Source organism: Chinchilla lanigera, unplaced genomic scaffold, assembly GCF_000276665.1.
Source record: "Chinchilla lanigera isolate Chin_1 unplaced genomic scaffold, ChiLan1.0 scaffold00023, whole genome shotgun sequence".
Taxonomy (NCBI): Eukaryota; Metazoa; Chordata; class Mammalia; order Rodentia; family Chinchillidae; genus Chinchilla; species Chinchilla lanigera.
This window is the reverse complement of record NW_004955424.1, coordinates 6,905,219-6,921,326: the sequence shown is the minus strand read 5'-3', so window position 1 is coordinate 6,921,326 and position 16,108 is coordinate 6,905,219. Positions and strand designations below refer to the sequence as shown.

At 35.9% G+C, this 16,108-nt stretch overlaps 1 protein-coding gene across 2 annotated transcripts in view; it reads left to right on the top strand.

Annotated features, from left to right (window-relative positions):
- The window catches only part of Ctnna2 (catenin (cadherin-associated protein), alpha 2), a 1,070,661-nt gene that overhangs the window by 134,504 nt on the left and 920,049 nt on the right, over nt 1-16,108 (top strand). For both annotated transcript variants that reach the window (XM_005385453.2, XM_005385454.2), the window contains exon 2: nt 9,499-9,605. In XM_005385453.2, coding sequence (XP_005385510.1) covers nt 9,504-9,605 — 102 coding nt within the window. In that variant the 5' untranslated portion in view covers nt 9,499-9,503. The remainder of the gene's footprint in view (nt 1-9,498; nt 9,606-16,108) is intronic.

Below are 16,108 nucleotides of genomic sequence, written 5' to 3'. Positions count from 1 at the left end.
ACATTAACTGCTCCTTTCAGTAAAGCAATAGAAGTCAGTAGTACAGTTCTCTCAAATATCCTGCATGTGTGGATAGATAAATAGATAGATAGATAGATAGGTAGATACATATATACACACATACATATATATTTTTCCTTTCTTTTTCTCTTTTCCCTCATCCCAGTTGTTCCCTTATTTTGAGCAATTTCTTTCCCTTTCACAATATCAATTATACCTTTCATATTTCCTTTACTCTTTCAGTTTTTTGCACTAGTGAGACAATATGGTATTTGCACATGTGGGTCTGATTTATTTCACTTATGAGTACAGACTCTAGTTGCACCCATTTCCCTATGAAACCCTCAAGTTTATCTTTCTTTATAGCTGAGTAATATTCCATTATGGAAAGATACCACATCTTTTTCACCCATTCCTCAGTTGATGGGCATTTGGGTTTCTTCCATGATTTAGCTATTGCAAATTGAGCAGCTGTAAACACGGGTGCACATATATCGCTGTGGTATGATGTTTGTGGTTCTTCTGGAAAAATACCCAAAGAAAAATAGCTGGGTTGAATGGGACCTCTAGTCCTAGTTTACTGAGGAACCTCCAGACTGATCTCCACTGGAGTTATACCAGTCTGCACTCCCACCTACAGTAGAGAAGGGTTCTCTTTTCTCCACATTCTCATCAGCATTTATTATTGGTTGATTTCTTGATGATAGCCATTCTCTCTGGGGTGAAATGGAATCTCAGCGTTGTTTTAATTTGCATTTTTGAATGACTAATGATGTTGAACATTTTCTCATTTATTTATTTGCCATTCATATTTCTTCATCTGAGAAGTGTGTATTCATCTCAGATACCCATTTTTGGATTGGATCTTTAAATTTGGGAGGCTGATTTTTTTAGTTCTTTATATATTCTAGATAGAAGTCCTTTGAGGGACAGTTGACTAAAATTTTTTCCCCATTTATGGGTTTTCTTTTTAGTTTGCTGGTGATTTCTCTACATGTGCACAAACTTTTCAGTAAGACGAGTTCCAAGTTGTTGATTCTTTGAAGTATTTCCCATGTAGTTTGTATTTTGATCGTGAACTGTCTGCCTACCCATATGTCTTCAAGATTTTTACCTACTTTCTGAACCGTAGATTTAGTGTTTCTGTTTTAATATTTAAATCATTGATCCATTTTGATTTGAGTTTGGTGCATGGTGAGAGACATGCGTCTAGATTCAGTCTTTGGCATGTGGTGAGCCAGTTTTTCCAGCACCATTTATTAAAGAGGCTATCTTTCTTCCATTGAACTTGTTTGGCCCCTTTGTCAAAAGCAAGTTTGCTTAGTATGTTTGTAGTTGTGGCTGCACCTTCTGGTCTGTTCTACTGATCCTCAGGTCTGATTTTTTTGTGTGTGTGCTTTTAAAATTATGAAAGCATTTCTTAGCATGTATTTATTTTTTGGCATGAAGTATTTTATAGCTCTTTCAAATATTAGAATGATATTTTTGCTGAGCAGTTTTCTTGGAGTGGTTTACTAACAGGTGGAATGTAGCATTAATAGCGGTCCTGTAATGCTTGGGGAAATATTAAGCCTCATTTCAACTGTAGTAGAGTACCCCACCACCTCCCCTGAAAGTAGCAAACATTACTTGGAAACTGCAAATCTTGTAAACTTGAGTAGCCATAGTGATTCATCCTATAGTTACAGCAGTGACTTACCTTGTGGGTGTTGTCTCAGATTGCTGAACCTAGCCTTAGAGTACTTATTATGGAAAGGACAGTGACGGGTGATACACTCCCATTTTATAATCAAAGTGAAAGGATGTAAGCTTAAAATGATCAGTTAATGGAGGAAACTAAGAAGGAAGACCTTTTATACTTTGTAGAGTTGCCCAAGTGTTTTCCATGGATAAGGCAACACCAGGAAGTGTGCCAAGTACCCTCTGTCAGTTCCTTCTACGTAGACATGGTGTCCAGTGTACACAATGGGAATCAGAATACATTTTATTGCTGCTGCAGCCTCAGATTTTTAAAAAAGCCTCTTACAATAAGGTACTTGGATATGAGAAGTTTTTTCTTTAATTAGCCAGAGAAAATGGTAGCTTATCATGTTTAAGATAACACATTTATTAGAAAACTTATTTTATAGGCCCTACACAGATAACAGATGTGTTATGATCACTGGTTCTCTCGTCTCCACAGTGATACCCAGTGCCTGTGACCCCTGCTCCCTATTGGCATATTAGTGGTGGTGGTAGTTTCATATTGTCCTGTTGATGCTCAGAGTATGGTTCCTGACCCGAAACAGCACTATCACCTACAAATTTGTTACAAATGCACATTCCCGGATCACACCAGAGGAACAAAATCAGAAAATCCCTGAACTGTCTGGGTGAGTCCTAGCAGCTTGTTCATGAACATACCCTCCAGGTGATTATAATATGCACACAAATGTGAGAACCACTTGTGGTCGTTTCCTCTAGATGTCTGTCTTACTTTTCTCATTGTTGAGACTAAACACCCAACACACAAAGTTAAAGAAGGAAACAGTTTTTAGTTCACAGTTCATAGAGTTTTCAGTCCAAAATTGGCTGGCTCCAAGGCAAGGTGGAAGGGCAGAAGGGCATCACACAGTAAAAACTGTTCATGGTGGGCAGAAGGCAGCAAAGTAGTGAAGAAGCAAGGCAATAAGCAGCAGCAAGCTACAAACGCCTCTCTTTCTATTCTTTATATCTTATTCAGGCTACGCACACTCAGATAGCACTCACACCCAGGATGGAACTTTCTTAATCCTAGCATTGCAGCATGAGTCAACCCCAAGATCACATCCTTGATCCCAGCATCACACACTGCAGATCCAACCACCTCTGAAAAGCTCCACCTATGATCAAAGGAGGCTTTAGGAGTATATCTAGATACAGGCCATAACAGTACGATAATCAGTTTATAAAAAAAAAATAAAAGAAGAAAAATGGAAACAAAGCTTTTGTAAAGGAGGGGAAGAAGGGTTGAAGGGAGACAGGAATAGGGAAAAAGAAAAATCAAGATATATTATGTACAGGTGCAAATTCCCTGTGGTGAATATGATCATGATATACATCAAATGTACAGGTAAAATTAATTTTTAAAAAATAAGTAATTGGAAAAAAAGAATTTACAAAAAGCTTAGCACCTTAAAAGAACATAAAATTTTTATCTCCTAGGGTCTAATTATCAGAAGCCCAAGTAAACTTCACTAGATCTTCTCAGGATTTCATAAACCTGTGAACAAGATGTTGATATCCAACTGCGTTCTTTACAGAAGGCTTCACTTCTGACCTAATTCGGGGTGTTGACCAAATTCAATTCCAGGTGATTCTAAGAGTGAGGTCTATGTTTCATTGCCAGTTTTCAGTCACATCGCACTCTCAGCTCCAAGAAACTGCCCAAATTCTTTTTCTTGCTTTTTGTGTGGCCCCTCCAGCAACTACATCAGATTCCTCACAGTTCAGATCTCTCCCTCCCCTGTCAGACATCCTCTTCTTCATTTCCCTGATTTCCTTTTGTACCCATAGCCAGAAAATTCTGCTTTTTATTGATTATATTAGGTCCACCCAGATGACTAGTCACCTTATTGGAAGATTTCTCTTTACCATGAAAACATAACATATTCAGATCATAACTTAATAGGTCAAGGTCATGGAGGCCAAAATTTTATCTATTTAGTATAACTCATCTCTAGGGTCTTTGCTTGCCTTTATCAGAGCCTTGTGCTGTCCCCTGGCTGGTCTGTCCTTACAGCCAGCATCCCAGATTCACACATAAGACCAGACATGGTTTGAGGAAATGGAACTCAAGACCTACCTTGTCTCACCAGGAAGTATGGCCACACTTCCCATGAGTCCTGTGTGTAGGATAGGTCACCTGCTTTTGGTGCTTCCCTCATATAATCTGTCATCCCTTTGTATTATTACCCCCCACTCCCTTTCTCTCCGGGAGGGACTTGCTCCTAGGTTTTACATTCCTGTTCATTTCTCATCTTCCTCTTTTAATTCCGAAGCACCATGACATAGTTGGGCTAAGTCCAAGTCTCAGCGTTCTTCTCTAGGAACAGCAAACAATAGTCTTAACACAGACTCTGAAGGGAAGTGAACTTAGGTTCAAATTTTATGATCATGAGCAACTTTGTGACTGTTTTATGCCTCTGTTACCTCATGTGTAAATGTGAGATAACATTACAGTTTTACTTAGCAGAATATTACTAAAGAAAGAAGCAGTTTGATTCACATTTTTGTAGGCTCATCTCCCTTTCACAACAAGTCTGTGTCTTAGATGACCACAGTGACAAGCGTGTAGACAACGTGGCAAAGAAGAAAAATCCATCATTTTTGCAAATGCAATTATTCCATTAATTTTCAGAACAAATCCATTTGTGATGTTAGAGTATTGACACTTTTGTTTTGCAAGTAATGAGACTGAAGCTAAAGTTATGTGATTCAACATCATAGGTGTGGAGAAAGTTTAGTTATCTCTGTACCTCTCTGATCATGATAGGAATTATAAGTCATTGACTCTTTTTTTCAATTTGCCAATCAGCAGAAGCCAGCCTCTCATATCATAAGCTTCATGGAGTTTGTTGGCAGTAGTGCTCAGTATTGATGAAGAGGATTCCTAAAGATTCTCATACTGGAGTCTTGTTGAGAGAGCACAGGTTTCAGTGGCCCCCTGAGCTCTTTGAAAACATTCTGGACAATTAATTTTCTTGCAAAAGAACAGTAGCAAAGGAAAGTCAAAAAGGTGAGGTCCACTGTGCCAAAGACATTTTCCAGGGAAGTTTGAAAAGGGGACATCTGCAGCAAGTGGTGCACTGATTAGGGTATTTAGCATTGTAAAGTAGTCCTTGGGACAGCAACATCAAGATGTTTTCTGTTTGTCAGGATTCTATCCAAGGAAACAAGGCACTGGACCCCTGGCTCCCTCAAGTGGGACTCTTTTCACTCTTCTGTTTTTGTTTTGATTAAGTTTTATCTTTTCTGTTGTAAGAGATAGTGACTGTCATGCAGAGCCATGCTTTTTCCTTACCACCAAAGAGGGAGTCTGAAACTATCAAAAATATTACCAGGTAGGCTATGTTACCACCTTTTATGAATACATAATTTAATAGTTTTAAAGAAGAAATAATTTTCAGAGTTGAAATACATTTCCAGAAGCTTTCTTGTGGGCTTGCTAAACTGTGATGTACGGATGGACGACAACACTATTGCCTTTTGTTATTCATAGTCCTTCTTTTTCAGTCTTCCTCTTTGCTTAGCCTAAATTCTGAGGCTCTCTGTGAAATGAAGTAAGAATTTTTTTTAATTCAAATCAATACAATAACTTTTTTGCTCTGTATAGACTCTCATTTTTGTGCAAAACAGATTGCATTAGTTGAATCGATTTACAGTGTGCAGTTGGGACCATGTATCATTCCATTCTTAGAAAGATGAAAGCTGGTGTGATTACACACTTGATTTGCTCTCTTGCCTTCTTTTTTGAGTAAATTTCGTTGTGTCACACACTGGAGTGTAAAGCTGAGTCTCTACTTTTAATGGGTGCTTTCCTGTTTCTCTTAGAGTTAAAGGAAAATATATTTAAATTTGGGAAAGTAATGCTAATATAAATATTATTTCCAGAAGTATCAGCATACTTCCCATCCATCAAGTTATTTAATTCCCATGACGACCCTTTAAAATGTTTACTGTCCTCAGTTTTTATTTGAAGAGCTTAAAGTCAGAAGGGGCAAGTAATTTGGATAATATCACAGGGTTGAAACATTGTAGGGCTTTAATTCAAACACGGTTCTATTTTATATCATTGTGTTAGTTAGCTATCGTTGAGTAGCAGTAAATGGTAAATACAACAGAGAACAGCAAGCATTTTTTTTTCTGGGTCCTGTGTTGATGCTTTGGTTGGAGGGTTGGCTGACCAGGCTTCCTTTAGCTGGGCTTGACTCCAGCTGCCGCTTGGATTCAGGTTTGCTCCAGGTGTTTGTCTTCCTTTTTCCAACCGACAGTAATACATGACTTTCATGGCAGAAGGCAGTAGCAGAAGCAGTCAAACCCAGTTAAGTAAGCACATTCCAAACAGCTCATTCTGTTTGCCTCATGTTCTGTTAGCCAAGGCCCAATATCCATGGGGTGGGGGAAGCATTCTCTTTTCATGGTGGAGAGGATACGGAGAGAATGACTATGTACTGACAAACCATCCAGTCTACTTTTACAATTTTATGAGTTTTCTACGCCTTAATATAATTGTGAAATATTAAATGAACATATGGGATAACATTCTCAATTAAGAGTCAACCATATTGCCTGTGTTTATAATAGGATCCCATGCTCAGTTCTCAATTCTTATTTATTAATTTCAGCTCTCTTCTTCTTCTTCCTCTTCCCCTTCCCCCCACTCCACCTCTTCCTGCTCCTCCTCCTGTTCCTCCTCCTGCTCCTCTGCCTCCTCCTCCTCCTTCTTCTTCCTTTTCTTCTCTTTCTCTTTTGGCTAGAAGATGCCTGAGTCTTATCTTTTGCTCCCTCACTTGTCCTTAGTAGGTATTTAATGGGATGATCCATAGGTGATCTAGAAGACCGTGGTTTAATAGGAAATTGGTTTGGAATCCATTTTTCCTGTTTTTATAAAGTTTTAACTGGCCGAGGGCTTTGATAAAGAAATGTTTCTAATATTTATTAGAAACTATACATATACATATACATATTGTAAGGACTATACATATGTTAGAAAGCAATAAAATGAACTCAAAATAGCAAAGCAGACATTCTTTCTAGAAACAGCAGATTGCAAAGATTATACCAGCTCCTGCTCTATAGCCAGGAAAGCGTCTTCTCTTTCATGTAACTAGTGCTCAATAACTGACTTGAAGCTAAGATACCACCCCTCCCCCCGAGGCAATTCGATGGCAGTCTTACATATCAGCATTGCAGTTTAGAAGTAGAGATTTTTAAGGCCATCTCTACTTCCAATTTGGTCTTTACTAATGTGAGAATAAAACAAATGGTGAAAAGATGTGATAAGGATGGAATTCTTTTAGCCTCAAATGTGTTGGAAACAGTATTTTCTGATTTGGGAGAGAATTGCATTTAAAGTTTCTATAGTAAGACTAGATTTCCCTCCTTACCAAATTCATACCATGTCAACTGTTCTTGCCTTTTGCTATTGAATATTATTTGTGTCAAAAAAATGACAGGAGATTTGTCATCAAAGGAATAGATCAAGTGAAGTGATTTATCCTAGAATTGCTTTTCTTTTAGTTTTAGATTATAAGACCTTTGTGACCTTCAGAAGTGAAGGGTGTGACTAACTCTGCTTCTTGGCTCATAGCTGGCTGGAAGTATTTGATCAGGGGTATTGCTCCTTTCTGTTTCAAGTATGCTGGCTCAGGGTCTATGTTATAAATGTGCTAGCAGTTTTGGTTCTCACTCCAGCATTTTTTGCATATCATTTTTAAAAAGTTATACACTGGAACATGTATAAAGGGCTTTGTGTGCTTTCCTTGATCCACCAACTTATATATCCCAGCATATCCATTTTATAATGGAAATTCCTCACACCGTTTCACCCAGAATATTTTACTATCCTGTTTTCTTTTTAATGGTAGCAAAGTTTCATTAAAAATAGGAAAAGAAACAGGCTCCGCAGAGCATGTTGGTGACAAGTAAAAATACAAGAAGAAGTGCATCTGATAGTGAAAGGGTGGGCTGCCATGCATGAGACAATACAGGGATACTACTATCACATTAAGTTGACTTCTCTACTAGTTTTCTTGTTATCCCATAGAACTTCCCCATTCTTCACCACTATCACTCCACTAGTTATTCCATCAGAGTTTGAAAAGAATTTCTCACAGAACTTCTCCAGAAACTTATAATAACTCTACCATAATTTTGGGCCAAGATCAATTCAGTGGTCTGGCACCAGCAGGGTGCAGGTGGATATCCAAGCTACATGGGAAGAATAGGGCTTCTTTATCCTTCCTAGTTGAGAAGGTGTGCTGCCCAGCTGCAGAATTCTGTGCCTGTCAGAGCTGTGCTGTGGCAACTGTTATTGTGAATGGGAAATATGTAATGTATTTTTAGTTTTTTTTGGAAGAGAGGCAACATGTCAGTGCCAGCTATTGTTGTTGTAAAGAAACCTAAATATAAATTTTTCTGTATATTTGGACTGCTGTGCTTAGTTTATTTAAAACATTGCCTTTGGAGAGGGTTAAAATACCAACACAGCATGTCTTCACCTCGTCCTCCTTCCACTTCTCCTTCTCCTGCCCCTCTTCATCCTCCTCCTCTCCTCTTCCTCTTCCTTCTCCTCCTCCTTTTTCCTTGTCCTCCTTCTCCTTCTGAAACAAATTGCTTGAGTCTTTTTGCAGAATGACGAGCTATAGGAGAGGTAGTAAAGAAGCACTTTACTCCTATTGTGATAAACTTTCCTTGTGATGTTTATTCTAGAAGAAATAATCATCTATATTGATTTATAAGGATTGAATTGAATGAGGACATTGATTCAGAACAAAAGGAGAGCCTTGAATGTTTTGATTTATGGTGGTATTAAGGCAAATGATTCAGAAGCAGTTTCTGCAATCTAAGGTTGCTTGTCCAGTGGTAATATGTCAAAATAGATTCAGCAATTTTTTTATGAGAAACATACACCTGGTAGAATGTATAATTTATTTTCTTTAGGCCAGGGCCATATTTTATGCTTCATATGTGGGAGGCTGGTACTTGCCTATCAGTTGTTCTTAGGTAATAGAGGATATTGTTTAAGTGAGATAAATAACCTTAGTAGATGCTAATCTTGGGGGGCAAGAAGGTAAATGTCACGAATAGTCAGAGAATATGTAAATGGCTGCAAGGTAGCTTTCAAAACCATTGGTGGCAAGTTTGGAAGGTAATTTTCCTATTTAAGAGAATAAAACACTTGCTCCAAAGACACTGACATTCTCACTGGTCATTTATGAAGAAAACAAGTTAACCTTCTATAAATAATATAGGACACTGCATCTGCTGACCCTGATGAACTTGCCTTACTTCCTGGTCTTTGTTGGTCTCTGCAGACTGACTTCAGTGTCCCTTTATTGGTTGTGCCTTGCAGCCCTCACTATATATGTGTGCCCAACATGTGCCACACTGAGGCACACCTGCTCTTTGGCTCAGCTGTCTCTGTCATTTAAGGTCAACACTGAAGTCTTTCCTATTGGATAGCAAATAGGTATATGTACTAAATGTTATGTGAATAAATATTCTAGTGGGAGCCAGACCCAGGACTTGGCCTAAGGGTCACAGATATGTCCAGGATGCTTGTACCTTTCTTGTGACACCAGCATCACACTTCACTTTGTGGTGGTTTTGGGTTTCCATTCTCTAAGTTGACACAATTGGACCAAATACATAATCTTCAAATGTGCTGTAAGTCTCAGGGGTTTATTCATTTCATCCTCCAAAGTAGTAATTGTTGCCATGATCATTATTTCTTACTGATGATCTGTATTCCCGTAGGGAGCATGACTTCGGCAACTTCACCTATCATTTTAAAATGGGACCCCAAAAGTTTGGAAATCAGGACACTAACAGTGGAAAGACTGTTGGAGCCACTTGTTACACAGGTAAGGGATGCTTTTAAACAATGTCTAAATATTTTTCTATCATTATCCTCCCCCCAAAATTAGAAATCCTTAAAAAAAAGAATAAATTATGCCATCAGCTGATTACTGAATATTTGTTATTTCCTGAGCCATGGAATATCTCATTGCCCTGTATGAAATGAAGTGGCTTTTAAAAGCTATTTATACGAGTTTTGAAATTAAATTGATGAGATAATTGAAGAGGGGTGCCTTGCCAAAGGGGAACATCATTTGCAGTAATGGATTCAAGGTCTAAATAAACTATTCCTAATTCAACTTTCAGATGCTATTGCACAGTTAAGGAAAACCGTGCTGGCTGTTTAAGAGCTGTGCATATTTAGTGAACAACTTTTCTTTCAGTTCACAAGGCACAGTTCATCCTATGGAAATGATCAGATGTTCCACTTCTGTGTTGTCACAGTTGTCACATTTCCACAAGATGACTGTCAGCAGCAGAAAATATCATCCGGATTTCAATTTTTGAAAGTTAATGTTTGGTCTCCTGTGAAACTTGTTCTTTGCTATGTGAACTCAGAGATTCCTGGAATAACAAATTTCAAGCTTTTATAGTGTATTTGTAGAGAATTATCATACCAAATTTAGGGGCTACTTGATTGGTTTGCTGTAACTGCTATGCCAAATTACTATAAAATTAATGGCTTAAAGCAACACACATTTTTTCTTTGTTGGTTCTTACTGGCAGGGCTGTGTTCTTTCTAGGGGCTCCAGAAGAAAGCCATTCCATTTCCATTCCCAGTTTACACAGTAGAAGGCAAGGCTTTTGCCTTCTTTGACCTTTCCAAAGCCAGCCATATTTCAGATTTCTTTCTTTCTTTGACCTCTACTTCTCTCCTCACATCTCTTCTCTGATATTGAATTTCATGCAACCTTTTTAATAAGGACTCTGTTACTAGGTTGGACCAGCCCAGATCTGCCAGAATAATCTTCCCATCTCAAGATCCTTAACCTAGTCACACATGGAAATTTCCTTTTGCTATTTAAGGTAACAATTTATGGTTTCCAGGTATTAGAACACTGATGCTTAGAGAAGGAGAGGCATTACTCAGCCTATTCCCTGTCTGCCTTCTGGCCCCCAAAGATTGACTTTTTCCCCCTGTGTGAAACATATTTACTACATCTCCACATCCTCAAAAGTCTCAATGCATTGTAAAATCAACTCAAGTAAAAATATTTTACATAATTCAAATAATTCTATCAGTTTAAATGCCTCAAATCTTATCATTTAAATCATTTAGTTTAGATGTAGGTAAGAACCTGTAATCTATCCACAAGCAAAGTTCCTCTTTATCTGTATACCTGTGAAAGTACAAAACAATACATTCACTCCCAAAATAAAATGGTGGGATAAACAAAAGGTAACAAATATAGATGTTCCAATTGAAAAGGCAGAAAGTGCTAGGGAAAAGTGTCACTGGCTTCAACAAATTTATAAATCCACCAGGTAAATTGTTGGGTCTACAGGCTTATCAATAACCCTTTGTGGTTTGAGTTTCAGCCCTGTAGGACTGGTCCTTCACCTTCTGAATCATTTCTTTTTTCCTGGAGACCTGCCTACACTTTCACCTGAGTATGTTTCTCAATCTAATTTTTACAGGTGGAACTTTTGTAATCCAGCCACCTTTTGGAATATCATCCTTTCTCTATCCATTTAAGTCCACGCTGATAACGTTTATACCGATAATCTCAAGAAACTGTGATTTTTCTCATGTATAATCTGGGATTGATTCCATTAGAATACAGTCTCCTCTACAGATCTTTCTCTGAAAAAAGCTCATTTCCATTTTTGGCCGCTGTTGAAATGTTTGAAGAAACTCATGAATCACATGCCTAATATCTCCACAACAAAATGCATATGACTGAACACTCTGAGAGCCAGTCATGCAATTGGCTGTCATTTCACATCTCTTGTGCATCTAAATCTGTCTAATGTTAGTTTTTACTGATCCACCTCCATCTCTGAAATAACTCTACTCTGTCTGTCTTATGAGGAGTTTGTGATCATACTGGGTCCACCCAGATTCTAGAATAAAGCTAACACAGTATGTTTTTACCCTAATCACATCTGCAAAATCCGTTTTGCCATTTAAAGTAATGTATTCACAGTGTTCAGTAAATTTGACTTTTTAAATTTTATCAATGATGGATTTTGTTACATTCATGCATACCTTTATGTGGTCATGATTCTGTAAATATTTCTATAGGAAATACCTGATAGTGAGAAGCTCTTAGATTTGCTGGTATGTTGGCTACCTACTCATGTTATGGACTGTGAACTTGCCCTGATCCATGAACTGTTTCTTAGTTATTATCAGCAAGAGCAAAATTAAAGATCTTTATAGCAGTAAGATAGAAATCTTTGTAGCAGTAAGATAGACTAATTTCCTTGAAAACTTAATGTAAAATTTGGATTTGTATATTTCTATCTTTTTAAATCTGCTAATTTTTCATTTTGTTATATTTTTTCAAGTTTGTATTTGTAGGACATTGGAATAATAAAACAAACCCTTTTATCACACATAATTTAGGAAAGATTGTTTTAAAAGCTATTTTGGAATTACAACAATATGACCTGAAATATACTTCCACAAGACCAGTTAAAAACAGTACTATTTTCCCAACCTCTAAATTTTCACTTCAGAGTATGATACATATAAATATATTTCATGCTTATCATACAGATTAAATGTGCTACAATAGAAATACATAGTACCTGGTGAAATAAAGGAAATGTTAACTAAACATAGCTTCTACTTTTTTCTATTTTAGTGGAAGCAACATATATATCATATATATTACATATTAAGACCTATACTAGTCATAAATCAGTACTGGGTAAGTATTGTACAGTATTACACTTACTTTGCCTTTAGTTCCTAAAGATTTTATATATTTATATTTTGCTTTTAAACTCAACTTATATAAAAACAACATATGCAAGATTATAATAAAAATTATAGTTTTCATTCATTTTTTATTCTAGTCATTTAAAGTTGTGTCTGATAAAAATAGTGTATTCAAATATGTTTTTTCAAAGTAGGGTAGTAAACTGGCTTATTCTTATCTGTTTACTTATTATGGTAGAAAGCTTAAAACTTAGGATATTGGATGAATCACATTTAATGTCTTAGAAGATCTCCTAATAGCTAAGTTCTTCAACACTCCGTCTCTAGTGTTCCTAAAGTCCTTTGAAAAAAAAACTTTTACAAATGTTATTTTTAAAATAGAACTTTTGTTTCTTTTTCTAGATGGAACTTTTTGTGACACTGTTTTCCTGTAATAGTATGCCTATATTGTGAAGATTCCACCACTCCTTTCAGGAATGAAACCTTAATAATAGCATGGATGTAACTGCTGATTTTGGAGCACAAGTGCATAAGAAAGGAGTCTAAGGAAATATTAGATATAAACTCTATAATTCACATTTAAAGGGAAATGTGGAACTGAGAGGGAAAATTAAATGACAGGCACAACTTCATGAATTAAATAAAATTTGCAGTAATATTTAGTGACATGGAATGCCTTTAGCTATCCCACAATTTCTAGTAAGATGGAAAATATAAAGAATAAAATGAAAAAAAGAACATGAAAAAATGTTCTCAGTATATTCATCCACAGTGATAGGAAAAAAGGCATTAAAAATTTGCTATTGACAAATATTTAAAATATCACATAAAACTTTACCTCACTTCGATAAGGATTTATATGAGGGGTACACATGTATCTTACAATGTGGGGAAGCAAAATTACATTTGAAAAAAATTTATACTATTGAAATCGTGAAGATGCAAATGAGTAAAAGTCATCTTAGGAAGTTTAGTCCTTGAATAAGATGCCTGAGCTTATTATACACTGAAAAAAGAAAGAGTTTTTAATTGATCACATTTTGTGATAATAAACCACTGGAAAACTAAAACACTGTGTTGGGCAACTTTATAAGAAAACTAAAAAACAAGATCATTAAGAAATTTAGATTTGTATAGAATTCTGTATGGAATTTTAGCATTAAACAGCCTTTTTATTAAAAGAGAATGAAAGTAAACTAAGTATTTCTCTCATTAAACTTGGAAAAGGATATTGAGAGGGGTTAGGAAACCAAAATTTAATAACAATGAAGGCTGGGATCTATAGAATATAGAAGTAAAAAGGGCTATCTGAATTCAAAATTTGATTCTTCTTAAAAAAGAGGCACTAAAATCCCTTTTTCTGTGCTTATTTCTTCTTTCTTATTTATAATTTTTTATAAATATAATACTTTCTTTTTCTGTATATTTCCTATAATTCAAATTGTGTGGAGTAGCCTGTAATATTCTACTGCTTCCTTTCATCTTTTGAGTTACTCTACAATGATGGAACAGAGACCCCTAAAGCAAAGGGAAGAAGTTTTAAAAATATTTATATTATCCACAGATATCCAAGAAGAAGTGGAAATCTCTTCAAAGATTGTTTATCAAAAAAGAGTGACAGCATGTGCAGGCGTACTTCAATATTGCCAGATATTTAAAGAATGGATAATTGTGCAAGTATTTGAAATAGTTTTATCATGGGATATAAGAAGAAATCCTTAATCACTTTTGGAGAATAATAAAAGTTGGAGACACTTTAAAAATCATTTTTATGGTTATCTTCAAAGTAATTGCTCAGCTTAAAAGATGCACACATGAAAACAGTTGATCAAATGATATAAGCAATGAACTAACCATTATTATTCTCCTACTATCTTGTTTGGAAATTTTGTGTCATTGTTTTTATTGTTTTTTCTCTTTAAAATAAAAAAATAAAAGACATTTGCTGAACTGAAAACAAATCATTTTTAAAAAAAACATAATGACGATTCAAATTTCTAAGTTTAAATGCAAAAATTCTCACAGAAAATATTAATAACTGCTCCCACAATGCATTCAAAGACTAGCATATATAACAAAGTATTTATTTTAAAAGATTATACTCATGGTCTATTATCAAATGACATTTTAAAATATCTTAGCATATTAGCAACGTATACAATTAAATATTTAAAAGACATTTGAAAAATTTTTACTTTCATTTCTAATAAGAACTCTAGGAATCAGTTACTTAAATAAAGGAATTTATAATATAAAGTTTGGGATAAGACATACCTAAACTTTGTAAAAGAATTTGTAATATAAAGTTTGGAATAAGACATACCTAAACTGTGTGAATGAGACATACCTAAACTTTGTGAATGATAGCATCGAAAGTACTAGGAGATAAGTTATATGTAAAGATTATTATATAAAAATACATAATTGTCATCTAATCTAAACAACTAGTAGTCAAAAGAGAGAAACAATCTTTACAGTAGAAAATAGTAAGCATAATTATTTCTGTATGACATACATATGAATTTGTAGTTTTATTTTATTTCCAAATTTTAAATTTTATTACATCTTTGGATATAAATTATGTATGCACAGGCTTTACACTTTGGGAGGCTTAACTGACTCTTTATGCTGATGCTTGGAATAAATTACTCAACTTCTCTTGAAATGTAAAAGAGATAATAATCTGTAACTCATAAGATTATTTAAAGGATAAATAGCACTGACCTTTAAAATGACTATGGAAGTATCTAACACTATGCTTAAAATAATACAGGTTTATTCTCAATATCATATTTTTCAGTGCTTCATGGTAATGTCTCTGTAGTTCATAGAATACGTGTGTCATAGCAAACACAGGGATTCGTTTAAACATATTTTTAGAAAAAGAATTTTGTGCAGATGTAGAGCTAAGGGTGTAGATCAGTTGTAGCAACTTTATCTGACAGATGCTAGGCCTTGGGTTTGCTCCCAGCACTAAAAAACAAGCAATGTATTTATAAATATATGAGAAGAATGATTTCCCTCTTATATTTAATCAAACATAGTAAAATCAGAAACATTTAAATTTATTGGGAATTCCACTGTTGTCAAGGTTTGCAAGGAAAACAGTTTAATACAAGACACACAATTTATAAGATTATTTTATAGTAGTCACCCAAAGAGTCAAGTACAAAGGAATGCAGGAAATCTGTCCACACACTACAGACCTAAAAAATCCAGCTGAGAGCCTGGATCCCACAGAAACATCCTGCATGAGTTTAGCTGAAGGCTAAGAGTCCATGACAATGCAAATCTGTTTGCTGGATTTGCATGGGAAAGGTCCAAAGGTTGATGGTAGAAACTAGAAAGTCTATGCTAGCAGGATGACGAATCTGTGCCAGCAGATTGAGAGATCTGCACTGGAGCCAGGAAGCAATGTTCAAAGTAAGGACCAGAGCTCCCCTGGAAAGTACCACCCTGGAAAGTAGCCATCCTCAGTGACAACAAGGTCCCGAGCTCCTCTGATGATGATAACAGCCGAGCTCATATCAGGAAAGCCAGCTGGACAAACTTCTCCAGAGAACCAGCAGCCCCAGGAGAACCAACAGCACCTAACAGCACCTCTTCTTCTCCAGTTATCCT